The 17,988-nt window shown below is 40.6% G+C and overlaps 1 protein-coding gene and 1 long non-coding RNA gene across 14 annotated transcripts in view; one reads left to right on the top strand and one right to left on the bottom strand.

Moving 5' to 3' along the window:
• Positions 1 to 6,938: 6,938 nt before the first annotated feature.
• LOC127364455 (uncharacterized) lies at positions 6,939 to 9,462 on the bottom strand. Its single transcript, XR_007885028.1, has 2 exons — positions 8,345 to 9,462; positions 6,939 to 7,148 (listed from the first exon to the last, which is right to left on the bottom strand). It is a non-coding gene; the product is annotated as an uncharacterized LOC127364455 (long non-coding RNA).
• The window catches only part of ncam1a (neural cell adhesion molecule 1a), a 272,082-nt gene continuing 262,100 nt past the window's right edge, over positions 8,007 to 17,988 (top strand). For 2 of the 13 annotated variants that reach the window (XM_051402011.1, XM_051402013.1), the window contains exon 1: positions 8,007 to 8,317. In XM_051402011.1, the coding sequence (XP_051257971.1) occupies positions 8,266 to 8,317 (52 nt within the window). In that variant the 5' untranslated portion in view covers positions 8,007 to 8,265. The remainder of the gene's footprint in view (positions 8,318 to 17,988) is intronic. The other 11 variants (XM_051402018.1, XM_051402014.1, XM_051402017.1 and 8 more) reach the window with 10 other exon arrangements.

Here is a 17,988-nt window from a genome sequence, read left to right on the forward strand (position 1 = left end):
TTTAATGTCAGTCCAAATGTTCAGCATTGTTAAGATAAAAAGAAATTCTCAGACCTTTTTTGCCTATTTACTTTACTAGACAAACTAATGCTTAAGTTGGTAAGTGCATATTTAATGAACATTGCTGTGGTCTTGAAACTGGACTGCACTTTCCCAGAGATAATTTAGCTAAAAAAACTTTGGAAGTTTTGGATTTTTGCCAGATTTCTTTTCAATGTTTGATATTTATGTGTAATCAAAGTCCCCTACAGTTTACATAGCTGTGTGTGTGTGTGCGTGTGTGTGTGTGTGTGTGTGTGTGTGTGTGTGTGTGTGTGTGTGTGTGTGTGTGTGTGTGTGTTCAACAGCTCATTTACCTAAAGAAATGCCACATCAAATATATACACGTATGGTAAAAAAAAAAAACTTTTAATAAAAGGCCCTGGCAGCACATTTGTTCCAGACGTGGAGGACGTAAGAAAAAATAAACAGAACAGAAACGTTACAGGTTAAATGAAGTGGAGGAAAATCGAATTCAAAATCTTTTTTTTGTTGTATGCTTTGTGTTTCCTTTCTTTTGTTAGCTCACAAGCGGAGATTTTCAATTTTCTGTTTGACTATGTTTCTGAACTGCTGTTATAAAACAGACCCACAGTAACAATATAGTTTCTTGTTACTTTAGATTCCACAGTCACTTCTAGAGTTGTTTCATTTGTTATTTTGGGCTCATTCACTCCCTCAAATACTTTTCTTGGGTTTATCTCTAAGTCTATTAATTTTAATATTCCCAGAATCCTTCATTGGTTTTATAGGATACTGAAATCACCTTTTGAGTAATGCTTCATAAAACTGTGTTCATCCAGTAAATACAAAGCTCTTCCTGGATGACAAATTGACATAACTGTGAGGCAATGATGTACCTCTGCCTCTACAAATCAATGTGAAGTCACAGTCCTTTCAAAATACAACTTCCTTATAAGCGCATTTAAATGTTCAGACCATGTTCTTTATTGTTCTGCTGTACTGGACAAATGCTGCACACATGTAATTAGGTTATTAGTTATAGTACATATACTAGATCTTAAATTACATTATATTATATTATGTTGCCGGTCTTGCCATCAGTTCTTAGAAATGGCATCAGTTACTGTTAATTGCTTGCATTTTGTGTCTTTAAATAAATTGTATTGTATTTTATCTCCTGGTTCAGACGCTGGGTTACTGAAGTTGTAGTCTTAGTAAAGTTTACCTGGGCGTCACAGTCACACTCATTAGGCTAGTTGGTGCAGAGCAAAGGTGCAAGGACTATTAGAAGTTAAGCAGGTGCATTTGGATTTAGATTTTTCATCATTAAAGTTCCATAGACCTGACAAAGAAAACAATATTTGTGTCCGATGTGAATTTAGCCAGAACTGGAAACCAAACTGGCTGGTAAAGTGGTAAAGAGGCTTTGCAGTCCAGCAATGTTTTTTTTTTTCTAATGCAAAAAGTAAAATGCCAGTGATTCTGTTCTGTACACGTATTTTACTGTTATAGCTGTAATTTGGGGGCTGACGTGTAACCTTAAACAACTTGTCAGCATCATTAATAACTCTTGTTTCTGCTTCAAATGCATACGCATTCATTCATGACGTTGTTATGCGTTGATACTTGTGCACATTCAGTTCAAAGAAGCTTTCCATTTGGTTTCTTGTTTGGTTAAATGTGAAATGTGGCAAAGATGTTCCACTGTATTTTTCGGTTCAGCTGGCTCAAATATGTAGTTTTTAGTACATTTGCTTCTAAACCAAGTTCCTTTCAATATGCACAAAAGGTCTTGAAGAATTTCTGTGCTGTATTTTGCTGCCAATTGGAAAAAAAAAACTACAAAGTAATTCACATTTTTACATTTAAAGGTACTATTATATTTGCTCTATATCTGTCTCTACCTCAAACAGCTAAAATATGAAATTTGATTCTTGGACTTTACAAACTTTACAAGAGTTACAGGGAGTATTCTTGGCACCCCTCTGGCTGCCAGAAATCTTGGTGTTACTTTTTAATTGTGACCAGAGTGTTGAACCACATGTCAAAACAGTCATGTTCCCTCAAACTCAAAGTTATTGCCAACACCCAAACTATTTATTTCTTTTGGTGTACTGGATTTTCCCCCCCTCCCTTCTGATCTTCTGGAACTTTCTTTTTGCTGGCATTCGTCAAAGGTCACTGTTTTGCCTCTTCCTATTTTTGCTAAGGCTACATGACAACACCACAGTCTTGGCTTTACTCCACATATGTCCTGTTGAGCAGATATTGTAGTTGTGTAGAGATTGTAGTTATTAGCTTTATAGCACACTTAGGTTTGGCTCATTCCTGGATAATGGACAATCCCTTGGTTGTCTGTTCAGATCTTTGAACCCTTAGATTGTCATTCCTTGCTAGTCTGCAAGCTCATGTTTTATTTGCTCTGCCAGATGTGCCTGGTCGCTGTTACAATTACACAGATTTCCCCCTAGTCTTGGATCCCAATCACAACCGTTTATCTAATATGTGACAGGTTTTATAAGATGACTGTACAGAAGAGCACAACCTTATTTGCTGTTGAGGCATTTTTGTACACAACCAAGGTTAACTGTTTCTGTGGATCATGTCAGTATTACGAAATATTTTTTCTAAAAGAGTAAGATAAGAGAGACGCGTTGCCATACTTCCAACAAGATTTGATCATTTTAATTAACCAACTACGCTGCACAACACGTCGTTTTGCTCTGACTGTAAGTGTATCCAACTGCATCCAAAGGCATTTTGGTCTACACCCCTTGATAACGCCCCTTGGAAATTGAAAATGAACTGAAAGGTCAATGCCAGGCTAATTGCTGTTTTTAGTTGCTTCACTGCACAGCCACTAGCATCTGTCAATTCAATGACAGAGTATAAAGAGATCCAGAAAGACATATGATGGGGAAGGGGTTTGATTCTGCTCCAAAAAGTCTTGACTGGCTCGGCTATAATGTCCCATTTTATTTAAGATTGCTTTAACTGTTTAAATGATTCCTTCCTGTATTAGTCATCTTTGATGTTCACAGACTTAATGCAAATAATGATCTGTGGAATCCACAGCTCTGTTTTTAGTCTGCTTTGAGGGAAAGCAGAGATAAACTGTGCACTTTTTAGTTCAAGGAGACTTTGGTATCACAATGCAGATGATGTCCTATTTTTAGAGGAAGTGCACTAATTAGGCTGTGGATTTAAGCCTTTCTTCAAGCCCATATGATGAGACTGGTTTCTTCAAGGATCTGGTTCAGTTTTAGACCCCAGACTGAATAACATTAACAACATCATCAGTTGAAATGTTCTATATACAAGAAACTCTGACAGGTTTCCTTTTTGCAAGGTAGGGCAGTGATCCTTGTATTTTCTTGTGGTTGTTTAAAGGGTTATAGTTTAACATTGAAGATATAGTTATTATAATTGTGATTCTGTCTCCCAAGGACTCATAACACTCTCCCACTCTCAAAAATGTGTTTTGCTTATTGTTACTTCACTAGGATGTTTGACCTTCACTGTGCAGAATAATGTATGAGAAGGCTGCTTTCAAGTTCACCTGCTGAAGTGGGGAAAGTTATCTGTGCTCTCTTAAAATATGAGTTTAAGACACGTACCAATGATTTTGTGTCATCACAATTAGTTTGGAAGCCAATCGTGACCCGGTAGGGAACTTGCACTAAAATTCTAGTCTCTAGTGCTCATTAACAGAAAATTAACTTTCTAGTGAAGTAGAGATGTCTTATGTTCAGTCAGTTTTGAAATGAAAATGATCATATTTATGGAATCTGGATTTTTCATTTACGGAAAAAGAGCTGATGTAATTTGAGGACATTTTTAACAAGGTAATGGAACTTCTTGTGGAAAAACCATATCGGACAGAGTATTTTTTTATGTCTGGGAGGGATTATGAACTGCTCCTTTCTTTTTTCTTTCTTTTATTAACAACCCCATTTCCCACAGCAGCAGCAAAAAAGCTCTGATAAAACCATAGTGCATTATTGGGCTGAAACCAAACAGCTGACAGACTAAGTTAGTGAAGTGAACATAGTGAAGCATTTAGCTAAAGACCCAGAGGGTGGTGGACACAAACAGACATTAAAGGGTAGTGATTATTGGACTTCGTCAGGTGGCCAGAAACACGACTTCACACAAATGCTAATGTTGCCCCATGTCTGCTGGGCGTGTAAAAAGACACAACACCGAACTGGTTGATTAAGCTAAATACAACCGTCTAAATAAAATGCATTACAGTCCCTTCGAGCTGTTCGAGAGGGCGAGTACGTTTTCGATAAAACCTCACCCTAAAGTGCTGCTAACCCAATGCTAAGCTTACAAGTGAAGAACTTTACTTTAAACTTTGGTAAATGGATTTGGGTCTGGGGATTACCAGAGACTAGAAACAAATGTAGAATTTGTTAAAACTAAAAACCAATCCATGAAGCTTCTGTGTTGTCACTTAGCATTTGACAGTTAGCCTAGTTGTAGTTTAGGGTGGGTCAAGTTAAACTGGTTTATTCAGTTTAACCCATTGCTGCTTGCTACATCACATTAGCTACAGTAACATTATCTCATTTCAAAGTTAACTTAGCTGTAGTTTAGAGTCGGTCAAAATGGTGATTTTAGTTTAAGATTTTAGATATAAATTAACATGCTGTAGAAAATTTTACCCCTGCTCTGAAATGCTTAATAGAATTTAAAATTACACCTCCACTACTTTTGCCTCATTTGACCAGCTCAGAGCTAAATTTGATTTACCAAAATCACATTTTTTTAAGATTTCTACAGGTCCGGGATTGGATGCGTAACCAAACACGATCATATCCTGCAATCCCTGAACAACAGCCCATGGATACGTTGTTTCCAACAGCTCCATCTAACAAAGGCATAATATCCGCTATTTATATGAAACTCTCATCCCTACAGTTGGCATCTCTTGATGCATTGAGAGACGCATGGCAGGCTGATCTGAATTATAAATTACTGAATGGTCAGACATATTTTCAAGAATACACTCCTCATCAATTTGTGCCAGACATGGCCTACTTCAATTCAAAGTTGCACACAGACTGCACTTGTCTAAAGCCAGACTCGCAAAGATATACCCAGCATTGGATAATTTGTGTAATAGATGCAATCTTTCACCCGCAACGTTAGCTCATACATTCTGGTCTTGTCCGAGACTTTCAGGTTACTGGTCTTCTATATTCGATGCCCTATCCAATATATTTAAAAGACCAATAAACCCGGACCCTCTCACGGCCATATTTGGTATTCAATGTGAGGGTGATCATCTTGCTAAGGCACAATCCGATCGCATTGCTTTTGTCACCCTCATGGTGAGAAGAATAATTTTACTTAATTGGAAGCAGGCTACCCCGCCCTCCTACAAACATTTGGTTAGAGATACACTACAACTCCTGAAGCTAGAAAAGATTAGACTGGCTTTACGACGTCCTAATGATAATTTCAGCAGGATATGGCAACCTTTCATTACATATCTGCTCGAACAAACATGAGGGTTTGTCCTATAGGTCAGCTATATGTTATGTATGTATATTACTGAAAGCCACGTTTGTTATCTCACACCGTACGTCTTGTCTTTGTTTTGTTTTTTTGTTTTTTTTGTTGCCGTCTGTTTTGTTTTTTCGTTTGTCTGTTTTGATTGCTCTTGTCATTTATACAAGATCTATTCATTTCCTCTTTTTTTTCTGCTTGTCCCCAGGGGTGGGGGGTGGGGGGTGAAAAAAGTTTGTTTTTGCATTTCTGTATATATGCTGTCACATTTTCAATTGTGACACCTCCACACAGTCCCGATATCTGTACCTGCAATATCAATAAACAGTCAAATATACTACCAGCTTCTGATGATAGAGCAAATCATGCTGAAATGAGCAAGCATGTAACTTTTCCCAGCGGTTTCGTCTTCAATAGCTTCCTATCTAGCAGCCCTGATAAGGAGTTAATGAGGTGCAGATGGCGAGACAGGCAGCCAGGAGGTCTGATGAGGGAATGAGCCACAGGTATGCAGGGCAGAGGACCACAATGAGGGCACCTGGTGGACAGGTGACGAATAACACACAGATGTGTCTGCATTCATCATTTGACATACTACTCACATGGAAAGGTAAAAATAATGAGTTTTATGCGAAATGGAAAGAAAAAAATGTGATGCTCATGGTCTCTAAAAGACTTTTACACATTTCCATTCCCCTAGCAACAACCCTCACCTCAGAGGATCCCTAAACCAAACGGTGGACAGCAGGCAGCAGAGCTGTGACCCAGGTTGGTAAATGCAAATATTTTTATTTAGTATAGGAAAAAAGCTAAATGTGATGCTGCTTTTGCTACAAGTGAAGTAGATCTTTATACTTTATACAGCTCTTTTTATAGCAAGTTAGGTCAATGTAATTACTCCGCCTTATCATACTGAATGTATACCTATCACACTGAAAGCAGTTCAGCAGAAGCTAATATGAGGCTTGATTAGTCTTGACTAATTGACAAATTGATTGGCTTCTTCACACACCGAGAGGAGAGCAAGTTAGTGTGTGTCTACTTGTGAAGTACTTTAAGCTGCTAACATGTATGATACTTGTCTCAGGTTGACTGCCATTAACTTTACCATCAGCGCACATCACACTTCTTTCATTTAATAATTCCGTGGTGCATTGTTTGCAGATTGCAAATACATTGTGAGGATATTTTCTGATTTAGTTTTTCAGGAAGTTGACTGTTGGCAGTAGGTACGTGATTGGAAATCTTGGCTAGTTAGCAGAAGAGGAGCAGTTTGCACACACACACACACACACACACACACACACACACACACACACATTAAAGGACCAGTGTGTAGGATTCAGTGGCATCTAGTGGTGAAGTTGCAGATACAGCTCAGCATTTCAAGCATGTAGGAGAAACTATGCAAAAAGACAAAAAACACAAAAGTTCCTTTATTTGTTTGTCTGATATGCAGAAACATGGCGGTCTACATGGAGGACCCTGTAGATGAAAACAGATCATTCTAAGGTAGCGAAAACACAACAATTCTTATTTTCAGGTGATTATACACAAATGAAAACATACCTATGAATATTTTATTCCATTTCTGCCAACAGAGCTCCCCTAAATCTTTCACACTGGACCTTTTTAAATAGAAGGAGCATACAAAAAGAATTACTTGAAAGATTGTTTTGACTCTTCATTTCCAGCAGCAGGCAGCGTTTTCAGTGAAAAAAAGCTCTAATAAACTCACTATATCCCCAAAACAGACCTAAAATCAGAGTGAATATGGAGTCAAACATTGATCAGGTGGACACAAACACAACCTCAAAAGAATGCAAATGTTGCTACATTTTGGCTGGATGTTCATATAAACCACTCTTTGCTAACAGGTTTGCAATATTAACTTTACAAAGTGATTAATATGTCAGTGTTTGCAGCTTCTTCAGCAATTTTACATAAAGCAGTTCTTTCCTGTGGAAATCAACTGCTGTAACTAACTAAAATAAGTCTCAGCACACTCTAGTGCCACAAAATTAAAGTTATTTTCAGGAAACTGAAATAATTTTGAAATAATGAGCTCAAAAACTGAAATGTTAATTTCCCCAAATACATTTTGCAAATATGACATTTAGATAAAATAAAACAATCTAGTTTCGATCAAGAGATTTTGTGATGTCTGTACTGTCAGAAATAATAAAATATTGTTTATTCACATTGTTCTTATTTAATCGGAATCATGCGTTTAATTAGTCCCCGGTTTAGAATAAGTGTCTAACTCTGTGTTTCTAAACTAGTTCGTAAACCCAGTAATCCGAATTAGAGCCTCTGGTGACCATCTGGTGTCTACACTGGCAGCTCCGCGCACTACTTTGTTACTGCATTCACCTCAGCCCGCCCCTCGGAGTGTGTGTGTGTGTGTGTGTGTGTGTGTGTGTGTGTGTGTGTGTGTGTGTCTCTGCCTGTGTGTGTGTGTCTCTGCCTGTGTTTGTGGGTATAGCCTACCGGGCGGAGTAATTCGTGTTGCTATCTTCCGAGTGCATGTGTGTGCGCGAGTGCGTGCTACGGCTGCAGCTTGTCACTCATTGTGCCGCGAACACGGGTAGCGACAAGGACCAAAATTCCGTCCGGTAGCAGTTGTTATCCCTGGAAAGGCTGATATCTGTTTACCCCCTCGCCCCCCGCCCCCCTTTCAGTAGAGACACCTCGCTTCTCTAAAGTGCGTCTGCTCTTCAAGGAGAATATCTGTGACACATTACAATGCTTCAAATAAGGGACCTCATCTGGGGATTGCTATTCATTGGCTGTGCAGGTAAGAAGCGGAGTTATTTGTTTTCACCATCAGGTTGTGTGGGGATGAATTGTGAGGCTGTGGCCGGAGCAAAAGCTGTGGAATGAAGGCCGAGCTGTGTTGATTGTGGAGCAGCATCCTCTGGTCCCGCCGGCGGCATCCTTGTCACTGACTCCGGACAGCGGCGGTCGGTTGGAGCTGGTGCTCGGCGAAATTCACCACGAATGCAGCAAAAGTTGTTTTTTTTTGTTAGAAGTGAGAGTTTTGCCTCTCCTTGAGCGTGAAATGCCAACCTTTAATTCCAGTTTCGAGGTGTTCTGTTTCTAGTTTCGCATCAGCAGCCGCTCGCCTCCGTGCATTTTGAATGTCTCCGCGCATTACAGAGGAGCCCTCAGCCCCCGGTCCGGTTGGCTCACTGTCCCTGAGTTAGGGCACACTGTAGCTCCCTGTCATTTGGCGGAAAACTACGCACACGTGCTGTGTTTTTTTTTTTTTTTTAAATCCGAGTTAGGCTCGTGAGTGGATTGCTGTGGGTAAAGGTTAGTGGATGCTGGCGGAGATTAGGACCGGGGATGCAGGGACGCGTTTGCGGTCCCCTGAGGCGAGCAGCTACTGCTTATACTCCCCGTGGCTGCTTGTAAACAACCGTGTTCTGTTCCAAACAGCACATAAAGCTAACGTTACCGCCGTATGCTCTCGTGCACAGGTCCAGCTCGGCTCCCTCGCGGAGCTGGGACAGCTGTGACGCACCGGGAGGATGGAGCGCGAGGAGCGTCGCTCGCTCTGCGCGAGGATGCTTTGTTTCGGTCCAGTACTGTAAACAGGTTTATAGGACTTTTTTTTTTTTTATCAAGATGAAATTCAGATTTTGTGGCTCATTAGCACGCGCTTAAACTCTTTCTGGGTGGATTAGGCGCGTGCAGTTTTCGGGCTCTGGCCATCATCGGATTTGGCACGCGAACGGTATTCTGCGCGGATGTGTCACTGTGGGATTTTAGTTTAACACGAGTGTGATCATATAGGTTATCAGCCTCTGACCTTATTTACGTGGCATAAGCTCTGTTTCCTTTGTTTTCCTCTCTGGCCGAATAGCACACTGGAGTTTCCAACTTATTATCGCGGTGCGTTTTTAGGCGCAAAATGATGTTGACACAGGCCCAGGGTGAGGTGATCGGAGGTTTCTTTTTTTATTTGGTTGGTTGGGGGGGGGGGGGGGGGGGGGTTCGACATCCATTGAGGACTACTGAATAGTCATTCAACGTATACAATGGGATCCAATCCCAGAGCTCCCATGGTTATATAGGGCGGGAGGGGACCCCCCCTGCCCCCCCCATTAAACCCCCACCTCCTCACATCCTCCTTCCCTCCCTGCATCTGCCCCCTTCTTTCTGTAGACTGCAACTGTGAGCTCCAAGTGGAGTTCGAGGACCCTCAGGGGTCCTTGGAGAGGGGAACAATAGTTTGATTTGATAATAATGTCATCCATTAGATATTCTCCGAGGAGGAGTCTGACCTCAGGTTTTGACTTCGCCATTCTTCCTCTGAATTCCACAGGTCTGCACTTCTGCTTTTGCCTACAGTCTAACTTCTGTCAGAAAAAAAAGCCCATACAGGAATAATGAGGTTTATCAATATTTGAGAGTTTAAAACGTAATAATGATTTATCAGCCATCGACATGACATGGACACACAAACAGTGTATTTAACACTTCCCATTTTTTTTATTACGTAATTGTGACCGAGATGTGTACTGAGCTTGTCATGTTAAAGTTAAAATAATAAAGCTATCAGTCCCCTCTGGTGGACACACTATTAAATATATGTGTGATGAGCTGAAATTGGGCCATACTGTTGGCCGGGCCGATACATTCGCCAGGATCTAATGGGTTATGTGCTCATGTGTCAGCTCGCATGCGTGAGTTGACAGCATTTGCAAACCTGTATAGACACAACCGAACTCATTGCACCACTAATGGAAATGAATGAAACAAACACTTTAAGTTTATTAGAGAATATTCTTGAGGCATTTCAAAGCCCAGTGTTCCTTTACCACCATTTACACCCAGACACTGTGTCAGCCTGTCACTGGTAGTGGCGTAGAGGGCGGTGTGGTACCAGGGACAGTCAGGATAAGTGTGTATCCTTTTCTATATGATTCATGATCCTGCTGAAATATTCTGTCGCCTCCGCAATTCACCGCACCTCATATGGGAGGGAAAGTGAAAAGGAAGCAAGCAGGGAGATAATTAGACAACTGTGCCTTAGCTCTGCCCTATTGCAACAGGGGAAGAAATTCTAAGAAATTGATCATATTATTTGATAGGCCCGCAGTATATTAAAAGGGTAATGACAGTATCACACAGATTGAAAGCTGAGCAATTTAATTACATTTATTGATTTCCAGTCCCTGTTCCAGTTCAGTGATAATTAAATTTTGAGGCTACTAACAAACAGCAGGACTGGGAGACACACCACCTTCCAAGGAATGACTCAATAATGGCCGGATTAAATAGAATATGATTTTTAGAAGTGGCCACAGACAGTGGCCTTTGTGTCTGGGTTGTGTGTATTACCGGTTCTGACACGGTGTTATTGGAGTGCTCTGCCACATGCACGGCGAGCGTTCTCCAACCTGAAAGAGTGCGAGGTGATGGAGACTAATCAGAGTAACAGAACTGTTGGTTACACCTGTTGTGGAGTGAATATGAGAGTACCTCAGATTTACTGCTACTGAGGGGTTTGAAAGTATGGCTTTAAGGTTGCTGATAAGTGATACTTGATGTCTGCTTGCGGTTTTAGGTTTTTGGCCTGAAGCTAGTGATTTTCTGTTGCTAAGTGTTGAGAGGTTGATCCAGCTTTTAGTTTTTTTTACTTGGTTTCATGTCCTTTTGCAGTCAGCTGTGTGCAGACAAACATTAGCACCGTTTGAGGGGAGAGGGGGGAAAGACACTCAGCCTCCTCAGTCCTGATACAGAGGACTTGGCTCAGCTTTTGCTTCAGTGTCATCTGGCAGCGTGCTGTCGGCCACTCAAATACGTGCAAGTGTACGTTCCTGATTGATTAACGTGATCGAGATAATTCCACTGTTTGCTTTACGAGATGGAGGATACAATTATTGTCGTCGTGATTACTTTAAAGACTTGTAAAATCCTTCCTCGTGGTATTTTTAAACCTCTTCAGACTGTCAAACTCATGCACCTATTACTCAAACTGGACTTCCTCAATTGAGTTTCTTTATTTGTTCACTACCTGGAACGACTCGCCCCTAACCCGTTTGTGTTCTTTTTGGTCTGAACTTCCCAGTTGCTGCTGTGCACCTGCTATTCCATTTCTTTAGTTTCTATGAAACTCAATATACCGACTTCAAGAGCAAAGCAGACCCATGTGCTTTTGAATCTGAAGACAAAGTGAACTGTGAAGTTCATTTAATGAGCCCCTGGATCTAAAACAATGTTTTTGTGCATCAAGCGTATAAGGCTGCTCCTAAAAAAGAAGAAGTTTAACTTAACATTTGAGGGAGAGAAAATACACAATTCCTAAATGACTAACATATGGGACTTTGACTGCTGTGGTGAGTTCAAAGCCACTATGAAAATAATACAGGCTATTTTTGACTTAGGGGAACTGGAAAAAGCAGCCAAACAAGGGAAAATTATAAGGCGTTTTTTAGTCTGCTCTCTGAATAAAACTAGATTCTGGATCTCAGAACTTTGCTCTGTACTCACAACAAGATCCACGCTGCATTCAAAGTGACATGTACACATTCTGTACCAATTTATTACAGCTTATGTTGATCAGAGCAGGAGCTGCTCCGATTGCAGCTGTACCCTTTGTTATCTTATATTCAGATAGTGTGTAGTGTAGCTACTGTACAGTTATAAAAGCAAAATGCAGCAGCAGAAAATCTCATTGAGTCATAATTGCAACTTTAGTTGATTTGCCAGATGTGAGTTCTACACTGCGGTTTACGCTAGCCTCATTCATTACTGTGCATTCATTATTACGCTCTTTTTCCATGTACTTTACTTACTCTTCCCACTATCATTTTAGCCTTTGTAATGTTTAAAAACAATGAATTACTTTACAACTCTAAATTTTTATTACTGTTCTGGATGACAATGATGGAAACAAATTTTTTAGTGTCTTTCCCAAAATATTGCACTCTACTGTTTACATGATGGGTAACCAAAGTACCTCAAATTCCTCAACTTAAATCATGGAAGAAACTAAATGAGGGGTTTTGCAGTACCACGCCTGAAACTAGGGCCGGCTCACGCCTGCTTAGGGCCCTATGCAGGATCGATACAGCTGCCCCTGAAAGGAGAAACAGTGTTATTTATGAACATTTAAATCACTGAAAGAGAAAAGAAATAACTTGACAAAACTCTGTCTGCAACAATTAGGCTTTAAGGCACCACAAGCGCAACATTTTTATTTTGTCATAACCCCCCAGTTTGCCACTGCGCCACCAAATTGCAAAATAGTGTTTTTATAATTGTTTTCTGCTTTAGTCCCCAAAATCTTACACTTTCACAATTAAATTGGAGCATAAATGAACAGAAAAACACAGTCACAGTTAATGATGTCATTAGGGCTGTTTTCAGATCTCATCATGTAAAGGTCAAACAATTTTTAGACATGAGAATCAAACATACTTTAAGGCAGTGGTTTTTGATCAATTATCCATAAATTCATGTCATCCCATGGTGCTTCTTCATACTGGATCGAAAAGTGCAGATAGTTCCAACCCATAAGTTCAAAATGACTTGTCTGGCAGTTATATTTCTTCTCTGCTGACTGTGAGATGAGGATGGGCTGTCTTTGCATATTAATCAGTGCATGAATAGGGACCATGAGTGATTTGCATTGTGTGAGAAATGAAGGCGTCCTATGGAGAATTGAATGTTGGGGGGAAAAAAAAAAAAAAATCAGAAAAAAGTAGATGAGTTTGTTATACAGAATGGGGTCTGCCCCCTCCCCCAACCCTGCAACCCTTGAATGAAGGTTTTTTTCTATCAGCACAGCATTACTTTGCAAAACTCTGTACAGTATATGCACACATACAGTGTTGACCTAACAGCATAACTGTTTACAACAATTAACAACAAGTAAAACTGATAACTGTATTTTTTGTCAGTGGGAATTTACATGTAAGAACCGCAAATGTAAATGGTGTATATATATATATACTGTGAATATGACAAAGACTTTCTTCTTCAAAGCATTTTCCACAGGGTGCCTTTTCAATGCACTGTATTGCATATGACAGTTTAACATTAACTTCTGGCCTGTATTGGGGGTCTACATAGTATTGAACATCTAGAACAGCGAGATCATATAACCTAGAGTAAAAAACCCACCACTTGTATCAGTTTGACCTTTTAGTAAATTGTCATATTCAAAACACACATGGGTTCAGCGAGTGTTGTTGGTCAATTTGGAACATTCAGTATTAATTAACTAATAATCAATACAGCACCTCCTTGGTTCCTCAGAAATACAAACAACACAAGTGTGAAGACGATTGGATGAACGGTTATGATGGAAAGCCAAGAACACACACACACACACACACACACACACACACACACACACACACACACACACACACACACATAAAGACAGGCCGACAGAGAGTCCTTCCTTTAGTTATAAGTTATAGTTTGTTTGTTTGTTTGTTTGTTGTGGCTAGATGTCATTGAATATTGTCCAAAGTTGAAGCCATCCAACCCCACAGCTAGACTTTCTGGCCTTTAGATGTTTTCCTCTACCAGATGACTACATGTGGTACCAGCACAAAGCTGGCATATGTGGCTAATTTAAACCGTTCAAATTTACAGGACTTTGTAGAAATCGCCAAATGTACTGAAATCTTATTGTCTCGCTTCCCCTGGTCCAATCGCTTTAGCTTTTCATACTAAATAACTCTTCAGTTCTCTTCAAAGAAGTCGTGGGCATCCCAACAGGGTGAACTGGTATCAGCTTTTAATGGATTCAGATAAACCGTGCTTGATGTGAATGTGCCCCAAGATCACATTCAGCAAGGTAAAACGTCTCTGGGAGTGGTTCTGATTCAAAGCAGTCTTTGAAGCTGCTGGCGGCTTAAGGCTAATAGCCACGCTGCGCATGTAGAATATGGAAGGTGATGGTGGATGGACAGTTTGCTGTGACACTCGGCATCTTTACACAGTCCTTTTAGCCTAACCTCACCAGGTTCTCGGATGATGTGTGCTGCTTTGGCACGCAGCTCCCTGCAATTTCTTTTTTTCCTGAGCTCTGTTTAAGTTAGGCTGCCAAGTCTGGAGAGGGTGCCCAAGGTGACGATGGACTACTTTAACTGTGTAACAGAATCCCAGCATGATGTCTCTGTCCTCTTTGAACTGCCTGGAGAACAACAAGCGCAGATTTTATTTGGAATAGATACTGTTTGTATTGATGTTCCAGTTTTCTTTATTGTCGGCATGGGACCCAGTGTTATTTATAGTCTGTCACCATTCTAACTTACTTCCCCCAGGACTGGCACTGGTGAGCAGATGGTATTTCTGTGTGTGAAAGTCAAAGACACTTATGAGTTGTGTTAATCCTCCGTGGAAAAATTATGTTTACACATTCTTTAACTGAACACTTCAACCACGTCACAAAAATCTGTTTACAAATGAGACTAATGTGGATAGATACCTTTTTTTAAAAAGTGAAACTACAGCCTTCAGTTCTGCTAGCTCCCTCCCTCTCAGCAAAAGTGAAAAATGCGTCACAGACCTGCAAAGGGCAGTGATTGACAGACTGACCACAGCAGTGTAGCAGAAACAGCGACTGGTAGACCCGTAGCTCTAAAAGTTTCTGTATGATACCGGTGTTGTAGCTGAGCTAACCGCTGCAGTAACCTTGATCGGAGATACAATATGCACGTCATCACAGAATGATTTGTGTTCTTAATGATGGATTACCGGCAGTCTTTCTTCCATGAGTCACCAGTGCAGAGAGTAGGAGGGTTTGTTGATTGTCCCTTTGTTTAACTAAGTGATGAGAAAAGACAGCCGTATCAATATCGTCATGCGTACCCTGTCGATTTTTTGACACTTACCACATATGGTGGTTGGCTGCAGTCGTTAATTCCTGGAAAGCTAAATGGCTAGTAGTGTAAAATGATATGTGGTCTCGCAGTTTCGTATGAGAGACTGTTTAAATTTGCATAATATATTATAACAAGACTAGAGGGCAACACATACCAGCTGCGTTTTAACCACACATCAGAACACCCATTGTTTTCAGTGCACACACTGCCCTATTTCCCAGCAAAGCAGTAGTTAAATGAAATGTACTTCCTGGTTTGGCACTTCCTGGCTACTTTACTGGGACAACTTCTACTACAACATCTGCATCCACACATTTTCCAGTAGTGCCACCATCAGGTATCAGTGTCTGTTGGGGCCCATGGGTCCACAATTATAGCCTGGACACACCTACACTTGGCCGCCATGCTGTCCATGTTCATGTCTCTTCTTAAGATGTCCTGGCCACTGAAAAATGGGTCCTGTATAAACCCCACCCTAATTAGATATCCTCAGTTCTCCTGCACTGTAGTCCCTGTCACTGCTTACCCATGGTTTACCTGGGAAAGCAGTTACAGATGACTGATGGAAATATAGCAACTATCCCCAGTGGTTTGTGTTTATTATTCAGTGGGGCTACTTTGAAAATGTAATTTTAGTCACCATCAGTCACCTGCAGTCTTAATATGTGACTTTAATTGGACTTCATTATCCGTCGTTGGTGTGCATTATTTACACTGACATGCTGGGAAAAGTAACTGTCACCCCAGCTCCTCCATGATGTTCACAGTGCTGAGATGAGTGCCAGTTCTGTAGATTTTTTTTTGGCTACTTCACTGGTGCTGCAGCTTAGGGACTCATTGAAATAAAAGTGTAAGACAGTCTAAGGCAGTTTGCTTCTGAATTTCAGCTGCCTCGCTGATATTACACCTGCTGTATTTGTCTTCAATTCGGGGCGGATTTTCTGCTCTGAAATCCTGCTTTTTCAAACCACCTGGAGAGGCGGCTCATTTTCTTGTACACCTGGTGTCTACAGGGATAATTATTGCTCATTTCAGATGCATGCAGTGATGTTTTTTCCACACAATTCATTCTGATTGTGTCTCAGTTTCTGACACATTTTCTTTTCTCACTGAATGTCTTTTTGTTTTGCTTGATAAGCTTATTATTTTTCTGAGGGGCCTGTTCAGTCACACCATTGTCTTCACTCGCTATGTCTTTTCTTTTAACAGAAAAACATTTGCTTTAATGTCCATATTAACCCGAGGTCCCGGTGCAATCACGAACTGTGTCATCAGTGTGGCCAACATGGCCTTCCTTGTTGTTTGAGCCTTTGATTGGCTGCCCAGGTAATCACTCATTAATCTCTGTGTTTTTGTTCTGCTTGCATTAGATGGATGTAGAATAAATAGAAGTGATGAATTAATGAGTGCACTCCAAAACCCAACAGGCATGTTGAATGCACACCATTTAAATTTAGCACACGACTGCTGCATTATACTGACCTGAGTAGATGGCATGTGCAGCCAGTAAACAAAAAGCGACATGAAGGCCAACTGCGTGGCAAACAGCGGAGGCTGGCAGGCATATATGTTTACATGCTTTGGCATCCATGAATTGTAATTGATCAAGGATCAAGGAAATGTATTTCTCATTATGCAACACAAAATGATTGCAGGCCCTTCATGCTACACACACACGAGAAAAAGATCAAATGTATGCTAGGATATCATATAGAATAAAATAAATATAACAAACAAACGTGGGGGAATGTAAACAGCAGCTGCAAGATAATAATGATAACATAATTTCATCTTCACATAAAAAGAGAAACAGTTTCCATCCACTAAAAAACACAGAGTGCGCCTCCCCTCATCTTGTGCTCACAGAACACAGCCCGCCTGTTGAGTGCTTGATTCGGGATGTTGATGGAGCCGGTCTCTAAATGGACATTGTTCTGTCTTTACCAACACCTCTGAGTTTTAAAAACAATGTTAACGTTTGGTCTGACTGATAGTTCCATTAGATCTCTTGTTGCCCTACCTGATGTACCACGTATATGTGTGTATCTCCAGCCAACACATCGGCCGGGCTCCACCATGCCTTTCATTAAAATGGGTTTTCCCGCCCTTGCTGCAATGAAAGTTGCCAAATGGACCGCAGCCAATGTATATTGCAAAGCTGGGATAATTCACATTAGGACAGGAGACTACAACATGGTGTCTTATTTTGCATTTAATTTCATACTGTGGCAACATCATCCTTATGAAATTAGCATAATTATACATTTATACAATATAATTATACTAATTCACATCAGAATGTGTTTGAATGTGATGCTAAATAATAAAGTAATTTAAAAGCTTAGGGAGACGCCTCACATGTGCTCTCTATTTGCTGCCCACCACTGATATTTATGGATGTTTAGGAGACCTCGGGAAAGGGGGGAATTTTGTGTTGCATGCTGTACATTTGGCGCACCACCTTAAACCTTAAACTCAGCATCCTTTCAGTGTCCCTTCCCGGGATGTCTTGGCACTGACGTAGTTTACCTGAGCTGAAGTTGTCGCAGCTCAGAGACTTGAGGATTGTTCTTGCCTCAGTTACAAACAGTGTTTATTTGATGGACATTATGAGCAC

This window comes from Dicentrarchus labrax, unplaced genomic scaffold, assembly GCF_905237075.1.
Source record: "Dicentrarchus labrax unplaced genomic scaffold, dlabrax2021, whole genome shotgun sequence".
In the NCBI taxonomy this organism is placed as follows: Eukaryota; Metazoa; Chordata; class Actinopteri; family Moronidae; genus Dicentrarchus; species Dicentrarchus labrax.